The sequence below is a fragment of the Oncorhynchus masou genome, chromosome 27 (genome assembly GCF_036934945.1).
Source record: "Oncorhynchus masou masou isolate Uvic2021 chromosome 27, UVic_Omas_1.1, whole genome shotgun sequence".
NCBI classification, from domain to species: Eukaryota; Metazoa; Chordata; class Actinopteri; order Salmoniformes; family Salmonidae; genus Oncorhynchus; species Oncorhynchus masou.
Window position 1 is genome coordinate 63,634,038 of NC_088238.1, and position 23,931 is coordinate 63,657,968.

General features: G+C 44.7%; 1 protein-coding gene across 1 annotated transcript; it reads right to left on the minus strand.

Annotated features, from left to right (window-relative positions):
• Positions 1 to 1,531: 1,531 nt before the first annotated feature.
• On the minus strand, positions 1,532 to 23,598 carry LOC135516512 (SH3 domain-containing protein 19-like). Its single transcript, XM_064940859.1, has 8 exons — positions 23,392 to 23,598; positions 22,080 to 23,270; positions 15,844 to 16,063; positions 9,588 to 9,954; positions 7,828 to 7,886; positions 7,408 to 7,643; positions 6,268 to 6,357; positions 1,532 to 5,268 (listed from the first exon to the last, which is right to left on the minus strand). The coding sequence occupies exons 2-7, from the start codon at positions 22,972 to 22,974 to the stop codon at positions 6,287 to 6,289; spliced, it is 1,848 nt and encodes a 615-aa protein (XP_064796931.1). The 5' UTR covers positions 22,975 to 23,270; positions 23,392 to 23,598; the 3' UTR covers positions 1,532 to 5,268; positions 6,268 to 6,286.
• Between the last annotated feature and the right edge of the window lie 333 nt (positions 23,599 to 23,931).

Genomic DNA, 23,931 nt, shown 5'->3' on the forward strand with positions numbered 1-23,931 from the left:
GTTTGTGTCGAACTGCTTTGCTTGATCTTGGCCAGGTTGCAGTTGTAAATGAGAACTTGTTCTCAACTGGCCTACCTGGTTGAATAAAGGGTTAGGGTTATATATATATAAATACCTGGTTAAATAAAGGGTTAGGGTTATATATATAACTACCTGGTTAAATAAAGGGTTAGGGTTATATATATATAAATACCTGGTTAAATAAAGGGTTAGGGTTATATATATAAATACCTGGTTAAATAAAGGGTTAGGGTTATATATATAAATACCTGGTTAAATAAAGGGATAGGGTTATATATAAATACCTGGTTAAATAAAGGGTTAGGGTTATATATAAAAATATCTGGTTAAATAAAGGGTTATATAAAAATATCTGGTTAAATAAAGGGTTATATATATAAATACCTGGTTAAATAAAGGGTTAGGTTTATATATATAAATACCTGGTTAAATAAAGGGTTATATATATAAATACCTGGTTAAATAAAGGGTTAGGGTTATATATAAAAATATCTGGTTAAATAAAGGGTTATATATATAAATATCTGGTTAAATAAAGGGTTATATATATAAATACCTGGTTAAATAAAGGGTTAGGTTTATATATATAAATACCTGGTTAAATAAAGGGTTAGGGTTATATAAATAAATAATTGGTTAAATAAAGGGTTAGGGTTATATAAATAAATATCTGGTTAAATAAAGGGTTATATAAAAATATCTGGTTAAATAAAGGGTTATATATATATAAATACCTGGTTAAATAAAGGGTTAGGGTTATATATATATAAATACCTGGTTAAATAAAGGGTTAGGGTTATATATATATAACTACCTGGTTAAATAAAGGGTTATATATATAAATATCTGGTTAAATAAAGGGTTAGGGTTATATAAATAAATACCTGGTTAAATAAAGGGTTATATATATAAATACCTGGTTAAATAAAGGGTTATATATATAAATAGCTGGTTAAATAAAGGGTTATATATATAAATAGCTGGTTAAATAAAGGGTTATAAATACATGGTTAAATAAAGGGTTATATATATAAATACCTGGTTAAATAAAGGGTTAGGGTTATATATATAAATACCTGGTTAAATAAAGGGTTAGGGTTATATATATAAATACCTGGTTAAATAAAGGTGAAATAAAAACAGACAGACAGACAACCACAGTCAGACAGACAACCAGAGTCAGACAGACAACCACAGTCAGACAGACAACCAGAGTCAGACAGACAACCAGAGTCAGACAGACAACCACAGTCAGACAGACAACCAGAGTCAGACAGACAACCAGAGTCAGACAGACAACCACAGTCAGACAGACAACCACAGTCAGACAGACAACCAGAGTCAGACAGACAACCACAGTCAGACAGACAACCACAGTCAGACAGACAACCACAGTCAGACAGACCTTTTTGCCCTCAGAAACAGTGACACTACGAGGGAAGAGAGAGTGGTCTGGAAACTCATCCCTCATTGGACTACAACAAAAATAATGACGTGAAACCAGTTGTAATAACAACATTTAATCATGATTTTATTGGGATTGGGATTAAAAAGTCTGTATGGAATGTCCAGATATACAGTAATATAACACATCAGTTAAACACAGGGTTGAATCCTGACTTCCACTTACTAATCAACATTGATAGTCAATGTTATAATTTGGCTTGAGAAGAAGTTAGATTTCTCCTCATATAAAGCAGTGACCACTAGATTCCATTGTGAAATGACCAGTGGATTAGTTAGGCAGGTACACGGTTAAGAAATATATATTTGAAAAACTCTGATAAGTGGCTGGCTGGTGATCATCGTCCCGGTGGGGGAATTACTTTGTTGGTGATGTTCTGATAGTGGAGTCATATATATATAAGACAAGTGATACAGTTGAAGTCTGAAGTTTACATACACTTAGAGTTGGAGTCATTAAAACTCATTTTTCAACCACTCCACACATTTCTTGTTAACAAACTATAGTTTTGGCAAGTCGGTTAGGACATTTACTTTGTGCAGGACACAAGTAATTTTTCTAACAATTGTTTACAGACAAATTATTTCACTTATAATTCACTGTATCACAATTCCAGTGGGTCAGAAGTTTACATACACTACGTTGACTGTGCCTTTAAACAGCTTGGAAAATTCCAGAAAATGATGTCATGGATTTTGAAGCTTCTGATAGGCTAATTGACATCATTTGAGTCAATTGGAGGTGTACCTGTGGATTTATTTCAAGGCCTACCTTCAAACTCAGTGCCTCTTTGCTTGACATCATGGGTAAATCAAAAGAAATCAGCCAAGACCTCAGAAACGAAATTGTAGATCTCCACATGTCTGGTTCATTCTTGGGAGCAATTTCCAAACGCCTGAAGGAACCACGTTCATCTGTACAAACAATAGTATGCAAGTATAAACACCATGTGACCACGCAGCCATCATACCGCTCAGGAAGGAGACAGGTTCTGTCTCCCAGAGATGAACGTACTTTGGTGCGAAAAGTGCAAATCAACCCCAGAACAACAACAAAGGACCTTGTGAAGATGCTGGAGGAAACAGGTACAAAAGTATCTATATCCACAGTAAAACGAGTCCTATATCGGCAACCTGAAAGGCCGCTCAGCAAGGAAGAAGCCACTGGTCCAAAACCGCCATAAAAAAGCCAGACTACGGTTTACAACTGCACATGGGGACAAAGATTGCACTTTTTGGAGAAATGTCCTCTGGTCTGATGAAACCAAATAGAACTGTTTGGCCATAATGACCATCGTTATTTTTGGAGGAAAAAGGGGGAGGCTTGCAAGCCGAAGAACACCATCCCAACCGTTAAGCACGGGGGTGGCAGCATCATGTTGTGGGGGTGCATTACTGCAGGAGGGACTGGTGCACTTCAATAAATAGATGGCATCATGAGGGGGGAAAATTATATGGATATATTGAAGCAACATCTCAAGACATCAGTCAGGAAGTTAAAGCTTGGTTGCAAATGGGTCTTCCAGATGGACAATGACCCCAAGTATACTTCCAAAGTTGTGGCAAAATGGCTTAAGGACAACAATGTCAAGGTATTGGAGTGGTCATCACCAAGCTCTGACCTAATTCCCATAGAAAATTTGTGGGCAGAACTGAAAAAGTGTGTGAGAGCAAGGAGGCCTACAAACCTGACTCAGTTAGACCAGCTCTGTCAGGAGGCCTACAAACTTGACTCAGTTACACCAGCTCTGTCAGGAGGAATGGGCCAAAATTCACCCAACTTATTGTAGGAAGCTTGTGGAAGGCTTCCCAAAACATTTGACCCAAGTAAATCAATTTAAAGGCAATGCTACCAAATACTAATTGAGTGTATGTAAACTTCTGACCCACAAGGAATGTGATGAAAGAAATAAAAGCTGAAATAAATCATTTTCTCTACTATTATTCTGACATTTCACATTCTTAAAATAAAGTGGTGATCCTAACTGAACTAAGACAGGGAATTTTTACAAGGATTAAATGTCAGGAATTGTGAAAAACTGAGTTTAAATATATTTGGCCAAGGTGTATGTAAACTTCCGACTTCAACTGTAGATTCAACAGGATTGGGTTTCAGTTGTGAAATATAATATGTTTGCTCTATCTAGTAACTCCTTATCATACTCTGATGTAAACAGACAGCTTCGTCTCTCAAGATAACCACGTCGGTGAGTGGTGGGTCAACACTCTCTCTCTCTACCCACACCAACTCAGTCTCTCTCTCTCTCTCTTTACCCACACCAACTCAGTCTCTCTCTCTACCCACACCAACTCAGTCTCTCTAACACTGTCTCTCAGTCTCTCTGTCTCTCTCACACAGTCTCTCTCTCTCGCAGTCTCCCTCTCTCGCAGTCTCCCTCTCTCACAGTCTCCCTCTCTCGCAGTCTCCCTCTCTCGCAGTCTCCCTCTCTCGCAGTCTCCCTCTCCCGCAGTCTCTCTCTCTCCCAGTCTCCCTCTCTCGCAGTCTCTCTCTCTAACACAGTCTCTCGCTCTCTTACACAGTCTCTCGCTCTCTTACACAGTCTCTCGCTCTCTCTCACAGTCTCTCGCTCTCTCTCAGTCTCTCGCTCTCTCTCACAGTCTCTCGCTCTCTCTCACAGTCTCTCGCTCTCTCTCACAGTCTCTCGCTCTCTCTCACAGTCTCTCGCTCTCTCTCACAGTCTCTCGCTCTCTAACACAGTCTCTCACTCTCTAACACAGTCTCTCACTCTAACAATCTCTCGCTCTCTCTCACATTCACTCGCTCTCTCTCACAGTCTCTCGCTCTCTAACACAGTCTCTCGCTCTCTAACACAGTCTCTCGCTCTCTAACACAGTCTCTCGCTCTCTAACAGTCTCTCGCTCTCTCTCTCATACACAGTCTCTCGCTCTCTAACACAGTCTCTCGCTCTCTAACACAGTCTCTCTCGCTCTCTCTCTCTGTCTCTAACAGTCTCTCGCTCTCTAACACAGTCTCCCTCTAACACAGCTCTCTCTCTCTCACAATCTCTCACAGTCTCTCTCTCTCACAGTCTCTCTCTCTCACAATCTCTCACAGTCTCTCTCTCTCACAGTCTCTCGCTCTCTCGCACAGTCTCTCGCTCTCTAACACAGTCTCTCTCGCTCTCTCTCTCTGTCTCTAACAGTCTCTCGCTCTCTAACACAGTCTCCCTCTAACACAGCTCTCTCTCTCTCACAATCTCTCACAGTCTCTCTCTCTCACAGTCTCTCTCTCTCACAATCTCTCACAGTCTCTCTCTCTCACAGTCTCTCGCTCTCTCGCACAGTCTCTCGCTCTCTCGCACAGTCTCTCGCTCTCTCTCACAGTCTCTCGCTCTCTCTCACAGTCTCTCGCTCTCTCTCACAGTCTCTCGCTCTCTCTCACAGTCTCTCGCTCTCTCTCACAGTCTCTCGCTCTCTCTCAGTCTCTCGCTCTCTCTCACAGTCTCTCGCTCTCTCTCACAGTCTCTCGCTCTCTCTCACAGTCTCTCGCTCTCTCTCACAGTCTCTCTAACAGTTAACAGTCTCTCTCACAGTCTCTCTCTCACAGTCTCTCTCTAACACAATCTCTCTCTAACACAATCTCTCTCTCTCTCGCTCTATAACACAGTCTCTCTCACACAGTCTCTAACACACAGTGTACATCCATAGTCCTATTTGCAGGTGACAGGCAGAAGTGCCAGGTTGTTTTTGGGGACCTCGCCTCCTGCATCCCCCAGATACCACTCCTCATCTACTGCCTCCACCCGTTACCACCTCCCCCACCTGGTAGAGAGAGGGGGGAGATATGGAGAAGGATGGAGTGAGACAGAGGGGGAGAGAGAGAGAGAGAAAGAGGGGAGAGAGAGGGGGAAAGAGGGGAGCGAGAGAGTTTATATTCCCTTTTGTACTTCAACTATTTGCACATCATTACAAAACGGTATATTCAATTCTATTTTACAGGCTGACTACAACGTGCGCGAGCGATGCAAAATAAATGTAGAAATCTATGTTATTCAATTATTGCACCCACACTGCTCGCACACGCCAACGAGCGTCTGCGTTGCCAAGGGCTAAAAGAGAAATCAGTTCTATTTCTGACGCAGCAAGTCCTGCCTCTCCCATCTCCTCATTGGTGTATAGAAGCACGTGCCATCTCCTCATTGGTGTATAGAAGCACGTGCCATCTCCTCATTGGTTATCCCCACGTGGGTGACTGAAAGACGAACGAGGTCAGTGGCGGTAATACACCGAATTTATGAAAGTTGCCAATCGCAATATAAAGTCAAGAGAAGAAAAGGCAGGAGGAGTGATGACTAGAAACAATTCAGGTGACTGTTTTATGTGTGGATTTGTCGGAGTAGAGGACCTTGTGCATTTCAGGTAAAATAACAACTCAATGTTAATATCCCAGGACAAATTAGCTAGTAACAGCAAGCTAGCTAAATAGGACAAGTTAGCTAGCAAGTGCAAGCTAACTAGCTAAATTGCCATAAATGTTTAATGCTTTTCGATCTGTTCCCAAATTAATAAAATTGGTTCAGAGTTTGTTTTGATATTTGAACCTGCGTGTCGTAATCGCGTTTGGTGTGGGGGGACAAAATACATTTATACACGATGGCGCACGCGCACAGCCGGTTTGCGTTCCGTGTTAGCCCTTGACAGCACAGACGCGTGTTGGTGCAATAATTGAATAACATAGATCTCTAAATTTATTTTGCAACGCTCGCGTGTGGTCAGCCTGTAACGGAAAACCCTGAAACACACAGAGCTGAGCAAGCCTACCTTTAGTGAGAGTTCATCTTCACTCTGCACTGAAATCAAACAGGACCTTGGCCACGCCCTTGGTCACAGGCTGGTCCCTCATTGGCTGGGCTGCAGAGAGGAGCATGAAGCATGGTTAAACTCTGAACAACATGTGTGTGTGTCAGCCCAGGGTGAAGTCTCCCTTAGGTACAGATCTAGAATCAGCTTCCCCTCCCCCAATCCTAACAACCATTAGTGGGGGGAACACAAAACTGACCCAAGAGCAGTGTCTACGGGCAACTTCACCTGCGTTACAGGTGTCTGAGTAAGTAGTGGGGAACACTCCCTCCCCGTTCGTCCAGTGTTCCTCTGGCCCAGTCGACACGCTGCGTTACTCTGATCAGCGCCGCCTGCTGGAACCACAGATCCTTGTCCGGAGAAGACGAGGTGAACGCTACCATCAGTCCTGTTTCAAGCCAACAGTAAAGCATCCTGAGACCATTCATGTGTGGGGTTGCTTCTCAGCCAAGGGAGTGGGCTCACTCACAATTTTGCAGGAACAATTTGGTGATGAACAATGACTTTTCCAGTATGATGGAGCACCTTGCCATAAGGCAAAAGTGATAACTAAGTGGCTCGGGGAACAAAACATCGATATTTTGGGTCCATGGCCAGGAAACTCCCCAGACCTTAATCCCATTGAGAATTTATGATCAATCCTCAAGAGGCAAAGAACAAGGACAAACAAAAATCCACAAATCTGATAAACTCCAAGCATTGGAAGAATGGACTGCCATCAGTCAGGATGTGGCCCAGAGGTTAATTGACAGCATGCCAGGGCGGATTGAAGAGGTCTTGAAAAAGAAGGGTCAACACTGCAAATATTGACTCTTTGCATCAACTTCATGTAATTGTCAATAAAAGCCTTTGACACTTATGAAAAGCTTGTAATTATACTTCAGTATTCCATAGTAACATCTGACAAAAATATCTAAAGACACTGAAGCAGCAGACTTTGTGGAAATTAATATTTGTGTCATTCTCAAAGCATTTGGCCACGACTGTATATTTTAGCTTTGGTCAAGAAAGAAACGATTGTTGAAATGTCCGAAACTTAAAAGGAAAAGTCTAATCAAGGTCTTATAGTTGAGTAACTGAAGGACAGTGGGTCTCGCTCACCTGAGGATTCCATCTTCGTGGTCTTCTCGACAACGGGCCGTTTCCCTGCCGACGGAGGCGGTTCCTCAAGGACCTCCGTGAAGGCCAGAGGGAAGATTCCTATTCGCCCGTGGATCTGTCCCCGCCCCAACTCCTGACCAATCACCTCCGTCAGAGAGATGACATCACCCTCGTAGAAGGTCAGCTCGTCTTCCTCCTCCCCCTCGAAGTCGAACTGTGCCACACACCTCAGACCACTAGCTCACACAGAGAGGTTAACAATACATTACTGTCTGTCTGTCTGTCTGGTCTGTCTGTCTGTCTGTCTCTGTCTGTGTGTCTCTGTCTGTGTCTGTCTGTCTGTCTGTCTGTGTCTCTCTGTCTGTGTGTCTCTGTATCTGTCTCTCTGTCTGCCTGCCTGCCTGCCTGCCTGTGCCTTACCTGACAGGTGCTGTGACCAGCTGGGACTCCTCTCCACTGGGTTGAGATGGAAGGATGGGCTGAAGAAGGACAGATGATTGGCTGTTGTTATCAGAAGGAGGCTTAGATTGGCTGTTGTCCTCAGAGGTGGGATCCAAGACCCTTCAGACATGCTAACACTGATTATACCTACCAGGCCCTTCAGACATGCTAACATGCTAACACTGATTATACCTACCAGGCCCTTCAGACATGCTAACATGCTAACACTGATTATACCTACCAGACCCTTCAGACATGCTAACACTGATTATACCTACCAGACCCTTCAGACATGCTAACACTGATTATACCTACCAGGCCCTTCAGACATGCTAACACTGATTATACCTACCAGGCCCTTCAGACATGCTAACATGCTAACACTGATTATACCTACCAGGCCCTTCAGACATGCTAACATGCTAACACTGATTATACCTACCAGGCCCTTCAGACATGCTAACATGCTAACACTGATTATACCTACCAGACCCTTCAGACATGCTAACATGCTAACACTGATTATACCTACCAGGCCCTTCAGACATGCTAACATGCTAACACTGATTATACCTACCAGGCCCTTCAGACATGCTAACATGCTAACACTGATTATACCTACCAGGCCCTTCCGACATGCTAACATGCTAACACTGATTATACCTACCAGACCCTTCAGACATGCTAACATGCTAACACTGATTATACCTACCAGGCCCTTCCGACATGCTAACATGCTAACACTGATTATACCTACCAGGCCCTTCCGACATGCTAACATTGATTATACCTACCAGGCCCTTCAGACATGCTAACATGCTAACACTGATTATACCTACCAGACCCTTCAGACATGCTAACATGCTAACACTGATTATACCTACCAGACCCCCTTCAGACATGCTAACACTGATTATACCTACCAGGCCCTTCCGGCATGCTAACATGCTAACACTGATTATACCTACCAGACCCTTCATAAGAAGAAAGAAAAACCCTAGGTAGGTGTCCAAGCTTTGACTTGTACATATACAACCATATATGGTCCTAAGGTGCCTTCAGAAGGTATTCAGACCCCCTTCCCTTTTTCCACATTTTGTTACATCACAGCCTTGTTCTAAAATGGATTCAATAGGTTTTTTTTCAATCTACACACAATACCCCATAATGACGAAACAGAAACAGGTTTTCAGAAATGTTTGTAAATGTATTAAAAGCGACCTGAAAATATCTGTGCAGCGACGCTCCCCATCCAACCTGACAGAGATTGAGAGGATCTGCAGAGAAGAAGGGGAGAAACTCCCCAAATACAGGTGTGCCTAGCTTGTAGCGTCAGACCCAAGAAGACTCAAGGCTGTAATCGCTGCCAAAGGTGCTGAAACAAAGTACTGAGTAAAGGGCCTGAATACTCATGTAAATGTGATATTTACATTTTTTTATTTTTTATAAATTTAAATGCTACCAGACCATTCAAATATCATGATGTCATTGTGGGGTACTGTGATGTCATTGTGGGGTATTGTGATGTCATTGTGGGGTATTGTGATGTCATTATGGGGTATTGTGATGTCATTATTATTAAATTAAAACTTGAATGACTAGGTGTGTCCAAACCTTGACTAGTACTGTATATATATATATAAGTACGGCTGTAACAAAATGTGTAAAAAGTCAAAGGGTCTGAATACTTTCCGAATGCGCTGTATGTTTGTAAAGCCAATGTAGATGTTTGTGTTTACCATGTAACTCTTGTACAGGGGGTGTCCAGGCCTGGGTCGGAGGGGTAGAGGGGGGCATTTCTTTGGTGCCCTCTGACCCTGCGGCTGATTGGCTGATGGAGTGGTGCAGGGGCCAGGGACTGCCTGCTGGTTGGCTGATGTAGAAGCGGGGGAGCCTACAGCCTGGGCAGGGGGTGGCTGATTGGATGATGTGGTAGAGTAGGAGGAGGAGGAGGAGGAGACAGCCTGGGCAGGGGGTGGCTGATTGGATGACGTGGTAGAGTAGGAGGAGCAGGAGGAGGAGACAGCCTGGAGAGGTGGGTGTCGACCAGGAACAGTCTTCATGGGAGGGGGGCGGAGAGGGAGCATCTTAAACACTCCCTGGGGTCTGACATACACAGAGAGGAGAGAGTTATTATGTAAGGAATGAATGCTGACGTTCTGTACATTACCTTGGAAACGTCGCAGAGGACCACAGAAGACTAGAGAGGGTATGAGGACCACAGAAGACTAGAGAGGGTATGAGGACCACAGACGACTAGAGAGGATATGAGGACCACAGAAGACTACAGAGGGTATGAGGACCACAGAAGACTAGAGAGGGTATGAGGACTACAGAAGACTAGAGAGGGTATGAGGACCACAGACGACTAGAGAGGGTATGAGGACCACAGAAGACTACAGAGGGTATGAGGACCACAGAGGACTAGAGAGGCTCTGAGGACTACAGAAGACGAGAGAGGCTCTGAGGACCACAGAAGACTAGAGAGGCTCTGAGGACCACAGAAGACTAGAGAGGCTCTGAGGACCACAGAAGACTAGAGAGGGTATGAGGACCACAGAAGACTAGAGAGGGTATGAGGACCACAGACGACTAGAGAGGGTATGAGGACCACAGAAGACTACAGAGGGTATGAGGACCACAGAGGACTAGAGAGGCTCTGAGGACTACAGAAGACGAGAGAGGCTCTGAGGACCACAGAAGACTAGAGAGGCTCTGAGGACCACAGAAGACTAGAGAGGCTCTGAGGACCACAGAAGACTAGAGAGGGTATGAGGACCACAGAAGACTAGAGAGGGTATGAGGACCACAGAAGACTAGAGAGGGTATGAGGACCACAGAAGACTAGAGAGGGTATGAGGACCACAGAAGACTAGAGAGGGTATGAGGACCACAGACGACTAGAGAGGGTATGAGGACCACAGAAGACTAGAGAGGGTATGAGGACCACAGAAGACTAGAGAGGGTATGAGGACCACAGAAGAGAGGGTATGAGGACCACAGACGACTAGAGAGGGTATGAGGACCACAGAAGACTAGAGAGGGTATGAGGACCACAGAAGACTAGAGAGGGTATGAGGACCACAGAAGACTAGAGAGGGTATGAGGACCACAGAAGACTAGAGAGGGTATGAGGACCACAGAAGACTAGAGAGGGTATGAGGACCACAGAAGACTAGAGAGGGTATGAGGACCACAGAAGACTAGAGAGGGTATGAGGACCACAGAAGACTAGAGAGGGTATGAGGACCACAGAAGACTAGAGAGGGTATGAGGACCACAGAAGACTAGAGAGGGTATGAGGACCACAGAAGACTAGAGAGGGTATGAGGACCACAGAAGACTAGAGAGGGTATGAGGACCACAGAAGACTAGAGAGGGTATGAGGACCACAGACGACTAGAGAGGATATGAGGACCACAGAAGACTAGAGAGGGTATGAGGACCACAGAAGACTAGAGAGGGTATGAGGACCACAGAAGACTAGAAAGGATATGAGGACTACAGACGACTAGAGAGGCTCTGAGGACCACAGAGGACTAGAGAGGCTCTGAGGACTACAGAAGACGAGAGAGGGTATGAGGACCACAGAAGACTAGAGAGGGTATGAGGACCACAGAAGACTAGAGAGGGTATGAGGACCACAGAAGACTAGAGAGGGTATGAGGACCACAGAAGACTAGAGAGGGTATGAGGACCACAGAAGACTAGAGAGGGTATGAGGACCACAGAAGACTAGAGAGGGTATGAGGACCACAGAAGACTAGAGAGGGTATGAGGACCACAGAAGACTAGAGAGGGTATGAGGACCACAGAAGACTAGAGAGGGTATGAGGACCACAGAAGACTAGAGAGGGTATGAGGACCACAGAAGACTAGAGAGGGTATGAGGACCACAGACGACTAGAGAGGATATGAGGACCACAGAAGACTAGAGAGGGTATGAGGACCACAGAAGACTAGAGAGGGTATGAGGACCACAGAAGACTAGAAAGGATATGAGGACTACAGACGACTAGAGAGGCTCTGAGGACCACAGAGGACTAGAGAGGCTCTGAGGACTACAGAAGACGAGAGAGGCTCTGAGGACCACAGAAGACTAGAGAGGCTCTGAGGACCACAGAAGACTAGAGAGGGTATGAGGACCACAGAAGACTAGAGAGGGTATGAGGACCACAGAAGACTAGAGAGGGTATGAGGACCACAGAAGACTAGAGAGGGTATGAGGACCACAGAAGACTAGAGAGGGTATGAGGACCACAGAAGACTAGAGAGGGTATGAGGACCACAGAAGACTAGAGAGGGTATGAGGACCACAGACGAGTTGACTAGAGAGGATATGAGGACCACAGAAGACTAGAGAGGGTATGAGGACCACAGAAGACTAGAGAGGGTATGAGGACCACAGAAGACTAGAAAGGATATGAGGACTACAGACGACTAGAGAGGCTCTGAGGACCACAGAGGACTAGAGAGGCTCTGAGGACTACAGAAGACGAGAGAGGCTCTGAGGACCACAGAAGACTAGAGAGGCTCTGAGGACCACAGAAGACTAGAGAGGGTATGAGGACCACAGAAGACTAGAGAGGGTATGAGGACCACAGAAGACTAGAGAGGGTATGAGGACCACAGAAGACTAGAGAGGGTATGAGGACCACAGAAGACTAGAGAGGGTATGAGGACCACAGAAGACTAGAGAGGGTATGAGGACCACAGAAGACTAGAGAGGGTATGAGGACCACAGAAGACTAGAGAGGGTATGAGGACCACAGAAGACTAGAGAGGGTATGAGGACCACAGAAGACTAGAGAGGGTATGAGGACCACAGAAGACTAGAGAGGGTATGAGGACCACAGACGACTAGAGAGGATATGAGGACCACAGAGGACTAGAGAGGCTCTGAGGACCACAGAGGACTAGAGAGGCTCTGAGGACTACAGAAGACGAGAGAGGCTCTGAGGACCACAGAAGACTAGAGAGGCTCTGAGGACCACAGACGACTATTTTAATTTTACCTTTATTTTACTAGGCAAGTCAGTTAAGAACAAATTCTTATTTTCAATGACGGCCTAGGAACAGTGGGTTAACTGCCTGTTCAGGGGCAGAACGACAGATTTGTACCATGTCAGCTCTGGGATTCGAACTTGCAACCTTTAGGTTACTAGTCTAACGCTCTAACCACTAGGCTACCCTGCCGAGAGAGGCTCTGAGGACTACAGACGACTAGAGAGGCTCTGAGGACCACAGAAGACTAGAGAGGGCATGAGGACCACAGAAGACTAGAGAGGGCATGAGGACCACAGACGACTAGAGAGGGCATGAGGACCACAGACGACGAGAGAGGCTCTGAGGACCACAGACGACGAGAGAGGCTCTGAGGACCACAGAAGACTAGAGAGGCTCTGAGGACCACAGAAGACTAGAGAGGGCATGAGGACCACAGACGACTAGAGAGGGCATGAGGACCACAGACGACTAGAGAGGGCATGAGGACCACAGACGACTAGAGAGGCTCTGAGGACCACAGAAGACTAGAGAGGCTCTGAGGACCACAGACGACTAGAGAGGGCATGAGGACCACAGACGACTAGAGAGGCTCTGAGGACTACAGATGACGAGAGAGGCTCTGAGGACCACAGAAGACTAGAGAGGGCATGAGGACCACAGACGACTAGAGAGGGTATGAGGACCACAGAAGACTAGAGAGGGCATGAGGACCACAGACGACGAGAGAGGGCATGAGGACCACAGACGACTAGAGAGGCTCTGAGGACCACAGAAGACTAGAGAGGCTCTGAGGACCACAGAAGACTAGAGAGGCTCTGAGGACCACAGACGACTAGAGAGGGTATGAGGACCACAGAAGACTAGAGAGGCTCTGAGGACCACAGAAGACTAGAGAGGGCATGAGGACCACAGACGACTAGAGAGGGTATGAGGACCACAGAAGACTAGAGAGGCTCTGAGGACCACAGAAGACTAGAGAGGGCATGAGGACCACAGAAGACTAGAGAGGCTCTGAGGACCACAGAAGACTAGAGAGGGCATGAGGACCACAGACGACGAGAGAGGGCATGAGGACCACAGACGACTAGAGAGGGTATGAGGACCACAGAAGACTAGAGAGCCTCTGAGGACCACAGAAGACTAGAGAGGGCATGAGGACCACAGACGACGAGAGAGGGCATGAGGACCACAGACGACTAGAGAGGCTCTGAGGACCACAGACGACGAGAGAGGCTCTGAGGACCACAGACGACGAGAGAGGCTCTGAGGACCACAGAGGACTAGAAAGGCTCTGAGGACCACAGAGGACTAGAAAGGCTCTGAGGACCACAGAGGACTAGAAAGGCTCTGAGGACCACAGAAGACTAGAGAGGGCATGAGGACCACAGACGACGAGAGAGGGCATGAGGACCACAGACGACTAGAGAGGCTCTGAGGACCACATACAACGAGAGAGGCTCTGAGGACCACAGACGACGAGAGAGGCTCTGAGGACCACAGAGGACTAGAAAGGCTCTGAGGACCACAGAGGACTAGAAAGGCTCTGAGGACTACAGAGGAGTTCATGTACAGGACAGAATTGTTTTTCCCGCTCATAACAGTTACCAAACAAAACAACACTAAAACACACATTTACCGGTAGAAATAAACATTGGTATTTTATAAGAGAATTAATCATTTCTCATCTTTTGGTTGCTAATCGTTCATTCTATTAGTTCTATATTTAAGGACACCCCCCAGTTGTTCATTCTATAGTTAAGGACACCATCCACCCAATTGTTCATTATATTACTTCTATATTTAAGGACACGACCCAGTTGTTCATTCTATATTTAAGGACACCACCCAGTTGTTCATTCTATATTTAAGAAACATGAGGGAGGATTTGACAGCATAGTGACACTAAACTAGAAACACAAGGGAGGATTTGACAGCATAGCGACACTAAACTAGAAACACGAGGGAGGATTTGACAGCATAGCGACACTAAACTAGAAACACGAGGGAGGATTTGACAGCATAGGAACACTAAACTAGAAACACGAGGGAGGATTTGACAGCATAGCGACACTAACATAGAAACACGAGGGAAGATTTGACAGCATAGCGACACTAACCTAGAAACACGAGGGAGGATTTGACAGCATAGCGACACTAACCTAGAAACACGAAGGAGGATTTGACAGCATAGCGACACTAAACTAGAAACACGAGGGAGGATTTGACAGCATAGCGACACTAAACTAGAAACACGAGGGAGGATTTGACAGCATAGCGACACTAAACTAGAAACACGAGGGAGGATTTGACAGCATAGCGACACTAAACTAGAAACACGAGGGAGGATTTGACAGCATAGCAACACTAAACTAGAAACACGAGGGAGGATTTGACAGCATAGCAACACTAAACTAGAAACACGAGGGAGGATTTGACAGCATAGCAACACTAAACTAGAAACACGAGGGAGGATTTGACAGCATAGCAACACTAAACTAGAAACACGAGGGAGGATTTGACAGCATAGCGACACTAAACTAGAAACACGAGGGAGGATTTGACAACCATTTTTAGTTTGTGTGGTTGTTGGTTTATCTATCTACTTTGTAGCAGGTACGGTCTGCATGTGTAAGTGGCAGGTAGCCTAGCGGTTAGAGCGTTGGGCCCGTAATTTAAATCTGTCGGAGTGCCCTTGAGAAAGGCAGTTAACCTTAATTTGCTCCAGGGCCGGCATACTACTACGACTGACCCTGGAAAACAACACGTTTCACCCATCCAAGGTGTCCCCGATATCTTCTCCAACTGTCCCTATAGATGGTTTTAATGTCCGTTCTAGAATGCCCCTTCCAGCCAATCACAAAGGAGTATTAAAACAATGCTGTGGTATAAACAATTGTCATGAGTATTCTGTGTGTCAACTGGAGAGCAGCTACAAACTCAAAGTCTATCAAGAGTCCAGGACACACACACACACACACACACACTTACCGAGGAGGAAGAGGAGGTTCACACTCTGAGGAGACCAGTGGGGTTTTCTTTTGGGCTGGAGCTGAGGATAAGACTGGAGGTCTAGCACCCATTGGGTGTGGAGCCAGGGCCGGGGTAAGGGGTACTAGGGAGGTGGGTATGGGGGTCTGGATGGAGGGTTTAGAGACCAGAGAGGGTCTCCTGTTGTCAGGTATGGCTAGTCCGGATGCAGACAGGGGCACTGGAGAGAGAAGAGGAGCAGGTTGAAAACTCTGTTAGTGAGAGAAAACGTATGCTTTTAATAGATGCCAGTTATGTCCATAACTTGATGTTCACACAGGAAACGGAATGACTGGCTAAGACACACACACACACACACACACACAGTTATGTTTACACACAATCAGGCATTGTCTTGCTTTACAATGTGGGTTGCTTTACACTGTGGGTTGCTTCTTAGCAAGTATACCACTTTACATTGCAGAAATATGTGTAGCAGTCGCCAGTTTACATTGGAGTCACATCTGTGGTATATAATGTGTAGTATATATACAATGTGTAGTATATATAATGTGTAGTATATATAATGTGTACTATATATAATGTGTGTAGTATATATAATGTGTGTAGTATATATAATGTGTAGTATATATATAATGTGTAGTATATATAATGTGTAGTATATATATAATGTGTAGTATATATATAATGTGTAGTATATATATAATGTGTAGTATATATATAATGTGTAGTATGTATAATGTGTAGTATATATAATGTGTGTAGTATATATAATGTGTAGTATGTATAATGTGTGTAGTATATATAATGTGTGTAGTATATATAATGTGTAGTATGTATAATGTGTAGTATATATAATGTGAAGTATATATAATGTGTAGTATATATATAATGTGAAGTATATATAATGTGTAGTATATATAATGTGTAGTATGTATATAATGTGTAGTATATATAATGTGAAGTATGTATATAATGTGTAGTATATACAATGTGTAGTATATACAATGTGTAGTATATATAATGTGTAGTATATATAACGTGTAGTATATATAACGTGAAGTATATATAATGTGTAGTATATATAATTTGTGTAGTATATATAATGTGTAGTATATATAATGTGAAGTATATATAATGTGTAGTATATATAATGTGAAGTATATATAATGTGTAGTATATATCATTTGTGTAGTATATATAATGTGAAGTATGTATATAATGTGTAGTATATACAATGTGTAGTATATACAATGTGTAGTATATATAATGTGTAGTATATATATAATGAGTAGTATATATAATGTGTAGTATATATAATGTGAAGTATGTATATAATGTGTAGTATATACAATGTGTAGTATATACAATGTGTAGTATATATAATGTGTAGTATATATAATGTGTAGTATATATAATGTGAAGTATATATAATGTGTAGTATATATAATTTGTGTAGTATATATATAATGTGTAGTATATATATAATGTGTAGTATATATATAATGTGTAGTATATATAATGTGTAGTATATATAATGTGTGTAGTATATATAATATGTGACCGACCGGCTCGATCTTATGTAGCATTTTTTTTTTACATTGGATAAAAGTAGAGACTTTGAGCTACAAAATGGTATATCACACACTACAGTTGATGAACAATGGGAAAGTAATTCTGCTTTGAAAGTTGATCAACTTGTAACCCCACTTTTGAGAAAATGGCCCTAGAATGTTTTGGGACACCTAATGGAGAGCTCTCGTTTGTCTACACCCATTCAGCGTCGTTCACACCCTCTTAAGCCTTAACCCCACCCATCTCTTTATAGATTCATTGATTAGTTTAGTAAACAACCAAAGATTTCAAGACTAAAAGGCTGGTTTATTCATGAACCTTTATTTAACTTGACAATGATGTTAAGAACAATTTCTTATTTACAATGACGGCCTTCTCCGGCCAAACCTGGACGACGCTGGGGCAATTGTGCGCCGCCATATGGGACTCCCAATCACGGCCGGTTGTGAAACAGCCTGGAATTGAACCAGGGACTGTAGTGACGCCTCTACCACTGAGATGCAGTGCCTTAGACCGCTGCGCCACTCGGGAACCTTATATGTTTGGCATAGTTTTAAATCGGCATTTAAATAATTATTACATTTTAGCAGAGTGCTCACTGGAAATTTGAGGTCCTTGTGGAGTTTGTTTAAAAGAATGCAATCAAAAATACACAATTGTATTCTTAATTTAAACACTACTCATATTTCAAAGCACACACTAAGGTTTCAAATGACATCAAGACAGCCTTTGTAACATCGACAGACTAGTCATTGGGGCGGCAGGTAGCCTAGTGGTTAGAGTGTAGAGGCGGCAGGTAGCCTAGTGGTTAGAGCGTAGGGGTGGCAGCGTAGCCTAGTGGTTAGAGTGTAGAGGAGGCAGGTAGCCTAGTGGTTAGAGTGTAGAGGCGGCAGGTAGCCTAGTGGTTAGAGTGTAGAGGCGGCAGGTAGCCTAGTGGTTAGAGTGTAGAGGCGGCAGGTAGCCTAGTGGTTAGAGCGCTGGGCCAGTAACCGAAAGGTTGGTGGATCGAATCCCTGAGCTGACAAGGTCAAAATATGTTGTTCTGCAGCTGAACAAGGCAGTTAACCCACTTAGGCCGTCATTGTAAATAATAAATTGTCCTTAACTGACGAGTTAAATAAAGGTTAAAAAGAAGAAATATCTTAAAGCATAAGGACAGACTGAATTTATACTACGGTTGGGTTCGTAAATTCAATCTGGAGTGGGTTTACTGATGCCCAGAGCGTTGTCAGAATGAACGTTCCTAAATTCAGAGCGTTCAGTGGATGCTCCGGCAGAGTAGGGTTGATCCGAGCGTTCTGTCCTAACAATAGCTGTCGAGCACCCAAGCTAAGTGGCTAAAGTTGGCTAACTACTTCCAGACACAAATAAGAGAACCACTCACCCTAGCAGAGCTGGTTAAGCTGTTTTTATGATACCCATAGTGTTGGTGACTGTAACTGTGCTGTTGGCAACAATTGAATTACTTTTTTTCCCTGCAACGTTTACCGACACCGGCCATATTCAACGGGTGTTGAGCGTTCGTAAATTCACCAGTCATCCTGCGCTCTGGCACACTGAGACGAGAGTGCTCTGAAATCGGAGTAGATAGCCAGAGTGGATTTACCAGCTACGTCTATCGACAGTTGTCATAGTGACATCATGAACATTCTATTGAAATGGTCACTTGCATAGTGGAATCTTTTGTTTAGACATCTAGCTAGCTAAACAATTAACCATAATCCAAACTCATAACGGTACTACCCTGATAGCTAGCTAACATATAGGCTAATAACTAGCATTGCAAATGGCTGTCTGAGATACAAATAATATTACTACACAGATCATACGTGTAACATTAGCTAACGAGCCAGCCAGTTAACGTTAGCTAGCTAGCTAACAGGGTATATTACTTGAAATGAAAACAACTTTCTGACAAAATTAGAAACGTGTAGTTTCTGAAAATGTAGCTAGCTAGACTATCTTACCTATATACATGGATGGACGCTTCTCCCTCTCTGTCACGGACGCCATTGTTGCCCGGAGACAGGTGTTTTAAAACAACAGCCTTCTCTGTGTGTTCTCTTTTCGACTCTGTCGGCATATTTGCAATCAAACGGCAGAATTTTCTCCATCTCCTTATATATCATACTCTTGATTCCACTGATTTCAAAACTCGGTCCTCCAGAAAGTGGAGAGCAACACTGATGCAGTTATACTACGTGATGTCTTTAAAAAGTAGCATTAGATTTCCTACATATACCAACCAGCTCACATTATAGACAGAAACGTGCTACAATCCAAACTCATCTCTCGGCATGTCCAGCCCACCCATTATCTCAGCCAATCATGGCCATCGAGAAGGTTCCTGTTTGACCTCAATGCTATTCAATGTTATTCAATTATTGCACCCACACTGCTCGCGCACGCCAACGAGCGTCTGCGTTGCCAAGGGCTAAAACAGAAATCAGTTCTCTTTTTGACGCAGATTGCGCTGCAAGACCTGCCTCTCCCATCTCCTCATTGGTTTATAGAAGCAGGTGGGTGACTGAAAGACGAACGAGGTCAGTGGTGGTAATGCACATAATTTATGAAAGTTGCCAATCGCAATATAAAGTCAAGAGAAGAAAAGGCTTGGAAGGAGGAGTGATGACTAGAAACAATTCTGTTGACTAACTTGTGTGTGGATTAATTGGCGAAGTAGAGGACCTTGTGCATTTCAGGTAAAATAACAACACAATGTTTATATCCCAGGACAAATTAGCTAGTAACAGCAAGCTAGCTAAATAGGACAAATGAACTATTAAGTGCAAGCTAACTAGCTAAATTGCCATATATGTTTAATGCTTTTCGACCTGTTCCCAAATTAATATAATTGGTTCAGAGTTTGTTTTGATATTTTAACCTGCATGTCGTGATCGCGTTTGGTGTAGGGGGACAAAATACATTTATGCACGATGGCGCACGCACACAGCCAGTTTGGGTTCCGTGTTAGAAACGATTACCTACATATACCGACCAGCTCACATTATAGAAACGTGCTACAATCCAAACTCATATCTCGGCATGTCCAGCCCACCCAATATCTCAGCCAATCATGGCCATCGAGAAGGTTCCTGTCTTTTACTATGGCTATGCGATTGATGTGACGGTGTGTTAGATTTAGTTGGCTAGCTTACAAAGGAGAAGTAGCTAGCCTGCATAGAAACATGCCAAGGTTTTGTTTTGCATAGCAACCATTGTAAATAGGACGGATAGAATGAACGACCTGTTTGGTTACCAACTTCTGAATCTCAGAGCTGGCTTTCCCCCCGGGACTATAGCCTGTTTGGTTACCAACTTCTGAATCTCAGAACTGGCTTTACCCCCGGGACTATAGCCTGTTTGGTTACCAACTTCTGAATCTCAGAACTGGCTTTCCCCCCGGGACTATAGCCTGTTTGGTGACCAACTTCTGAATCTCCGAACTGGCTTTCCCCCCGGGACTATAGCCTGTTTGGTTACCAACTTCTGAATCTCAGAACTGGCTTTCCCCCCGGGACTATAGCCTGTTTGGTTACCAACTTCTGAATCTCAGAGCTGGCTTTCCCCCCGGGACTATAGCCTGTTTGGTTACCAAAGGGACTATAGCCTGTTTGGTTACCAACGGGACTATAGCCTGTTTGGTTACCAACGGGACTATAGCCTGTTTGGTTACCAACGGGACTATAGCCTGTTTGGTTACCAACGGGACTATAGCCTGTTTGGTTACCAACGGGACTATAGCCTGTTTGGTCACCAACGGGACTATAGCCTGTTTGGTCACCAACGGGACTATAGCCTGTTTGGTTACCAACGGGACTATAGCCTGTTTGGTTACCAACGGGACTATAGCCTGTTTGGTTACCAACGGGACTATAGCCTGTTTGGTTACCAACGGGACTATAGCCTGTTTGGTTACCAACGGGACTATAGCCTGTTTGGTTACCAACGGGACTATAGCCTGTTTGGTTACCAACGGGACTATAGCCTGTTTGGTTACAACGGGACTATAGCCTGTTTGGTTACCAACGGGACTATAGCCTGTTTGGTTACCAACGGGACTATAGCCTGTTTGGTTACCAACGGGACTATAGCCTGTTTGGTTACCAACGGGACTATAGCCTGTTTGGTCACCAACGGGACTATAGCCTGTTTGGTCACCAACGGGACTATAGCCTGTTTGGTTACCAACGGGACTATAGCCTGTTTGGTCACCAACGGGACTATAGCCTGTTTGGTCACCAACGGGACTATAGCCTGTTTGGTTACCAACTTCTGAATCTCAGAACTGGCTTTCCCCCCGGGACTATCTTTTCTGTTGGAAGGATAAAATATAATAGATTTACTCATGTAAAACAAAAATGAATGAAAACATGTCATTCATCTTTTGTAAATATGTTGGCAACCGTTTTATAAAAGCAATAAGGCCTGAGAACTATTATGGTCTGTTCTAAAAACCGCGTTCAAGTGCTTGTCGGAACTTGGAAAATTACAATCTAGCTAACTGGTTGAACACGGTACCACATAACTACATCCAGTTAGCAAGTCGGAAATGTCAGAGTTCCTAGTCGCACGTGAACACGGCATGAGGCCCAACGCGAAGCCTATGGCTGCCTTAACTTAAGTTAGTGCTTAACACACACACACACACACACACTTACCACTCGCTCTGCGGGATGATGACATGGCATTGGGCTTCTGAGCAACACTTGGTCTAATGCCGTTAATGTGGAGGTCTATGGAGGATTCAAGGGGTAACGCTGGTGTTGGTGGGTCGACCATAGTGCTTCTCTCTTGGGGTACCATGGCCTCGTTGGTCCTTGGTGCTACTGGAGGTCTCGGAGGTGGACGGAGTAGGGGGGTCCCTTCTGTCTGCCTCAGCTGGGGGTCTGGTCTTTGGGGTTCAGAGAGGGGCTTTCTGGGAAGCAGGGGTAGGGGTGCGAGGACTGGGACAGGGGGGGTCTCGGTAGGTTTGGGAGAGGGGTCAGTGGGAGTGGGTTGGGAGGTGGTAACTGTATCAACAGTCAAGTTCAAGTCTATCGCAAGTGAGCCTCCATCTTCCCACAATCCTTTGCGGGAGGAAGTCTTGGCAGCGAGGGAGGGTTTCCGGGAGATGACTGGGGCCGGTTTGGGGAGTGCTTGTACTCGGGGGTGGGGTTCAAGTTTCCCACCCCCAAGCAACGCTCCATCTCCGTGGTCACTGTCTGCATGGTTACCATGGTCCTCCTGTTGCTGCTGCAGCTCGAAGGCTTGTATCCTGGCTCTCATATCTTCTTCCTCCTCCTCTTCTTCTTCTCCTCTCAAGTCGCTCTCTACATCGTCGTTGCTATGGTGATCAGGGAAGCCCCAATCGTCGGAGCTGAAAGCGTCTAGGAGATCCTGAAGGTATTTCCCCCCCTGATGACTCACTTCTTGGTTCTCTGTGACCTCACATCCTGTCTGTCCCAGCCTCACCAGAGTCTGAACTTTGACCTCTCTCCTGATTGGTCGAAGGCTATTCTTTGTGCGAGGACGTGGCCTGGGCTGGTTATGGGGCAGAGGAGGGTCGGAGGACATTGTCAAGACAGTGGAATGAGGGGGGAGGACGAAGGACGACTGCTCCCATTGGTCAGTTTGGCTGCCAGGGGCAGAGGTCAGAGGTGAGAAAGGATCAGAGGTCAAGAGGTCATAGTGAAACGCTGTCTCCTCTGTGTGTATGACGGTGTGTCTGCTGGTCTGAGTGTGTGTGCGAAGTGCTGGACAGTCTTCTACGAAGATGAGTGAGTCATCAGCTTGCGACGTTGTTTCATCAGCGTACAACAGTTTGGCTGTAAAGGAATAGGAAGGTCTGGGAGGCCTTGGAGGTCTCCTGGCTACAAACACACAACACATGATCTAATATCAATAATCATTCTCTATCGTGTCCCTTTCGGCTAATGTCTGATGGATCTCTTTCCTAATGTACGATTCCTCACCCTAAACAATCCCTCTTACCCACAGAGCCTCTCTGGTTGGGGGCGTGGGCCACTGCTGAGAAGTCTAGTCCAGCGTCAGTCTGCGTGGCGATGGTAGCTGTGGAGACAGAGCGTTGGGGGGAGAAGGAGGGAGGCAACACCTGGAACTGTCCCTGACTCGTCTCTCTAATCACCTCGTCATAAGAAGGAGGGGGCTGGAGGGAGGGAGGGAAATCGTCAACAAAACTTTGGATGACTCACACCTGAAATAACAGAACCCAGAGTATAGCATCCCATCAGCCACAGGAATTGAAACCTTGAAAGATACGGATAATACTGTAAGTTACCTGGTCAGGTGTGGTAGGATAGGGTATATTACCTGTATGGTCTGACTAGATAAGGTATAGATAGGTGATAAGTTACCTGGTCAGGTGTGGTAGGATAGGGTATATTACCTGTATGGTCTGACTAGATACGGTACAGGTAGGTAGGTGGTAAGTTACCTGGTCAGGTGTGGTAGGATAGGGTATATTACCTGTATGGTCTGAATAGATACGGTACAGGTAGGTAGATGGTAAGT

What these genes read in the sequence shown, in the direction of transcription:
- LOC135516512 (XM_064940859.1), bottom strand. Translation starts at nt 22,974, where the DNA reads ATGTCCTCCGACCCTCCTCTGCCCCATAACCAGCCCAGGCCACGTCCT. An exon ending in CTGGTCACAGCACCTGTCAG is followed by an intron (nt 7,644 to 7,827) that starts GTAAGGCACAGG and finishes TGTGTGAGCTAG; the next exon opens with TGGTCTGAGGTGTGTGGCAC. An exon ending in CACGAAGATGGAATCCTCAG is followed by an intron (nt 6,358 to 7,407) that starts GTGAGCGAGACC and finishes TCCTCTCTGCAG; the next exon opens with CCCAGCCAATGAGGGACCAG.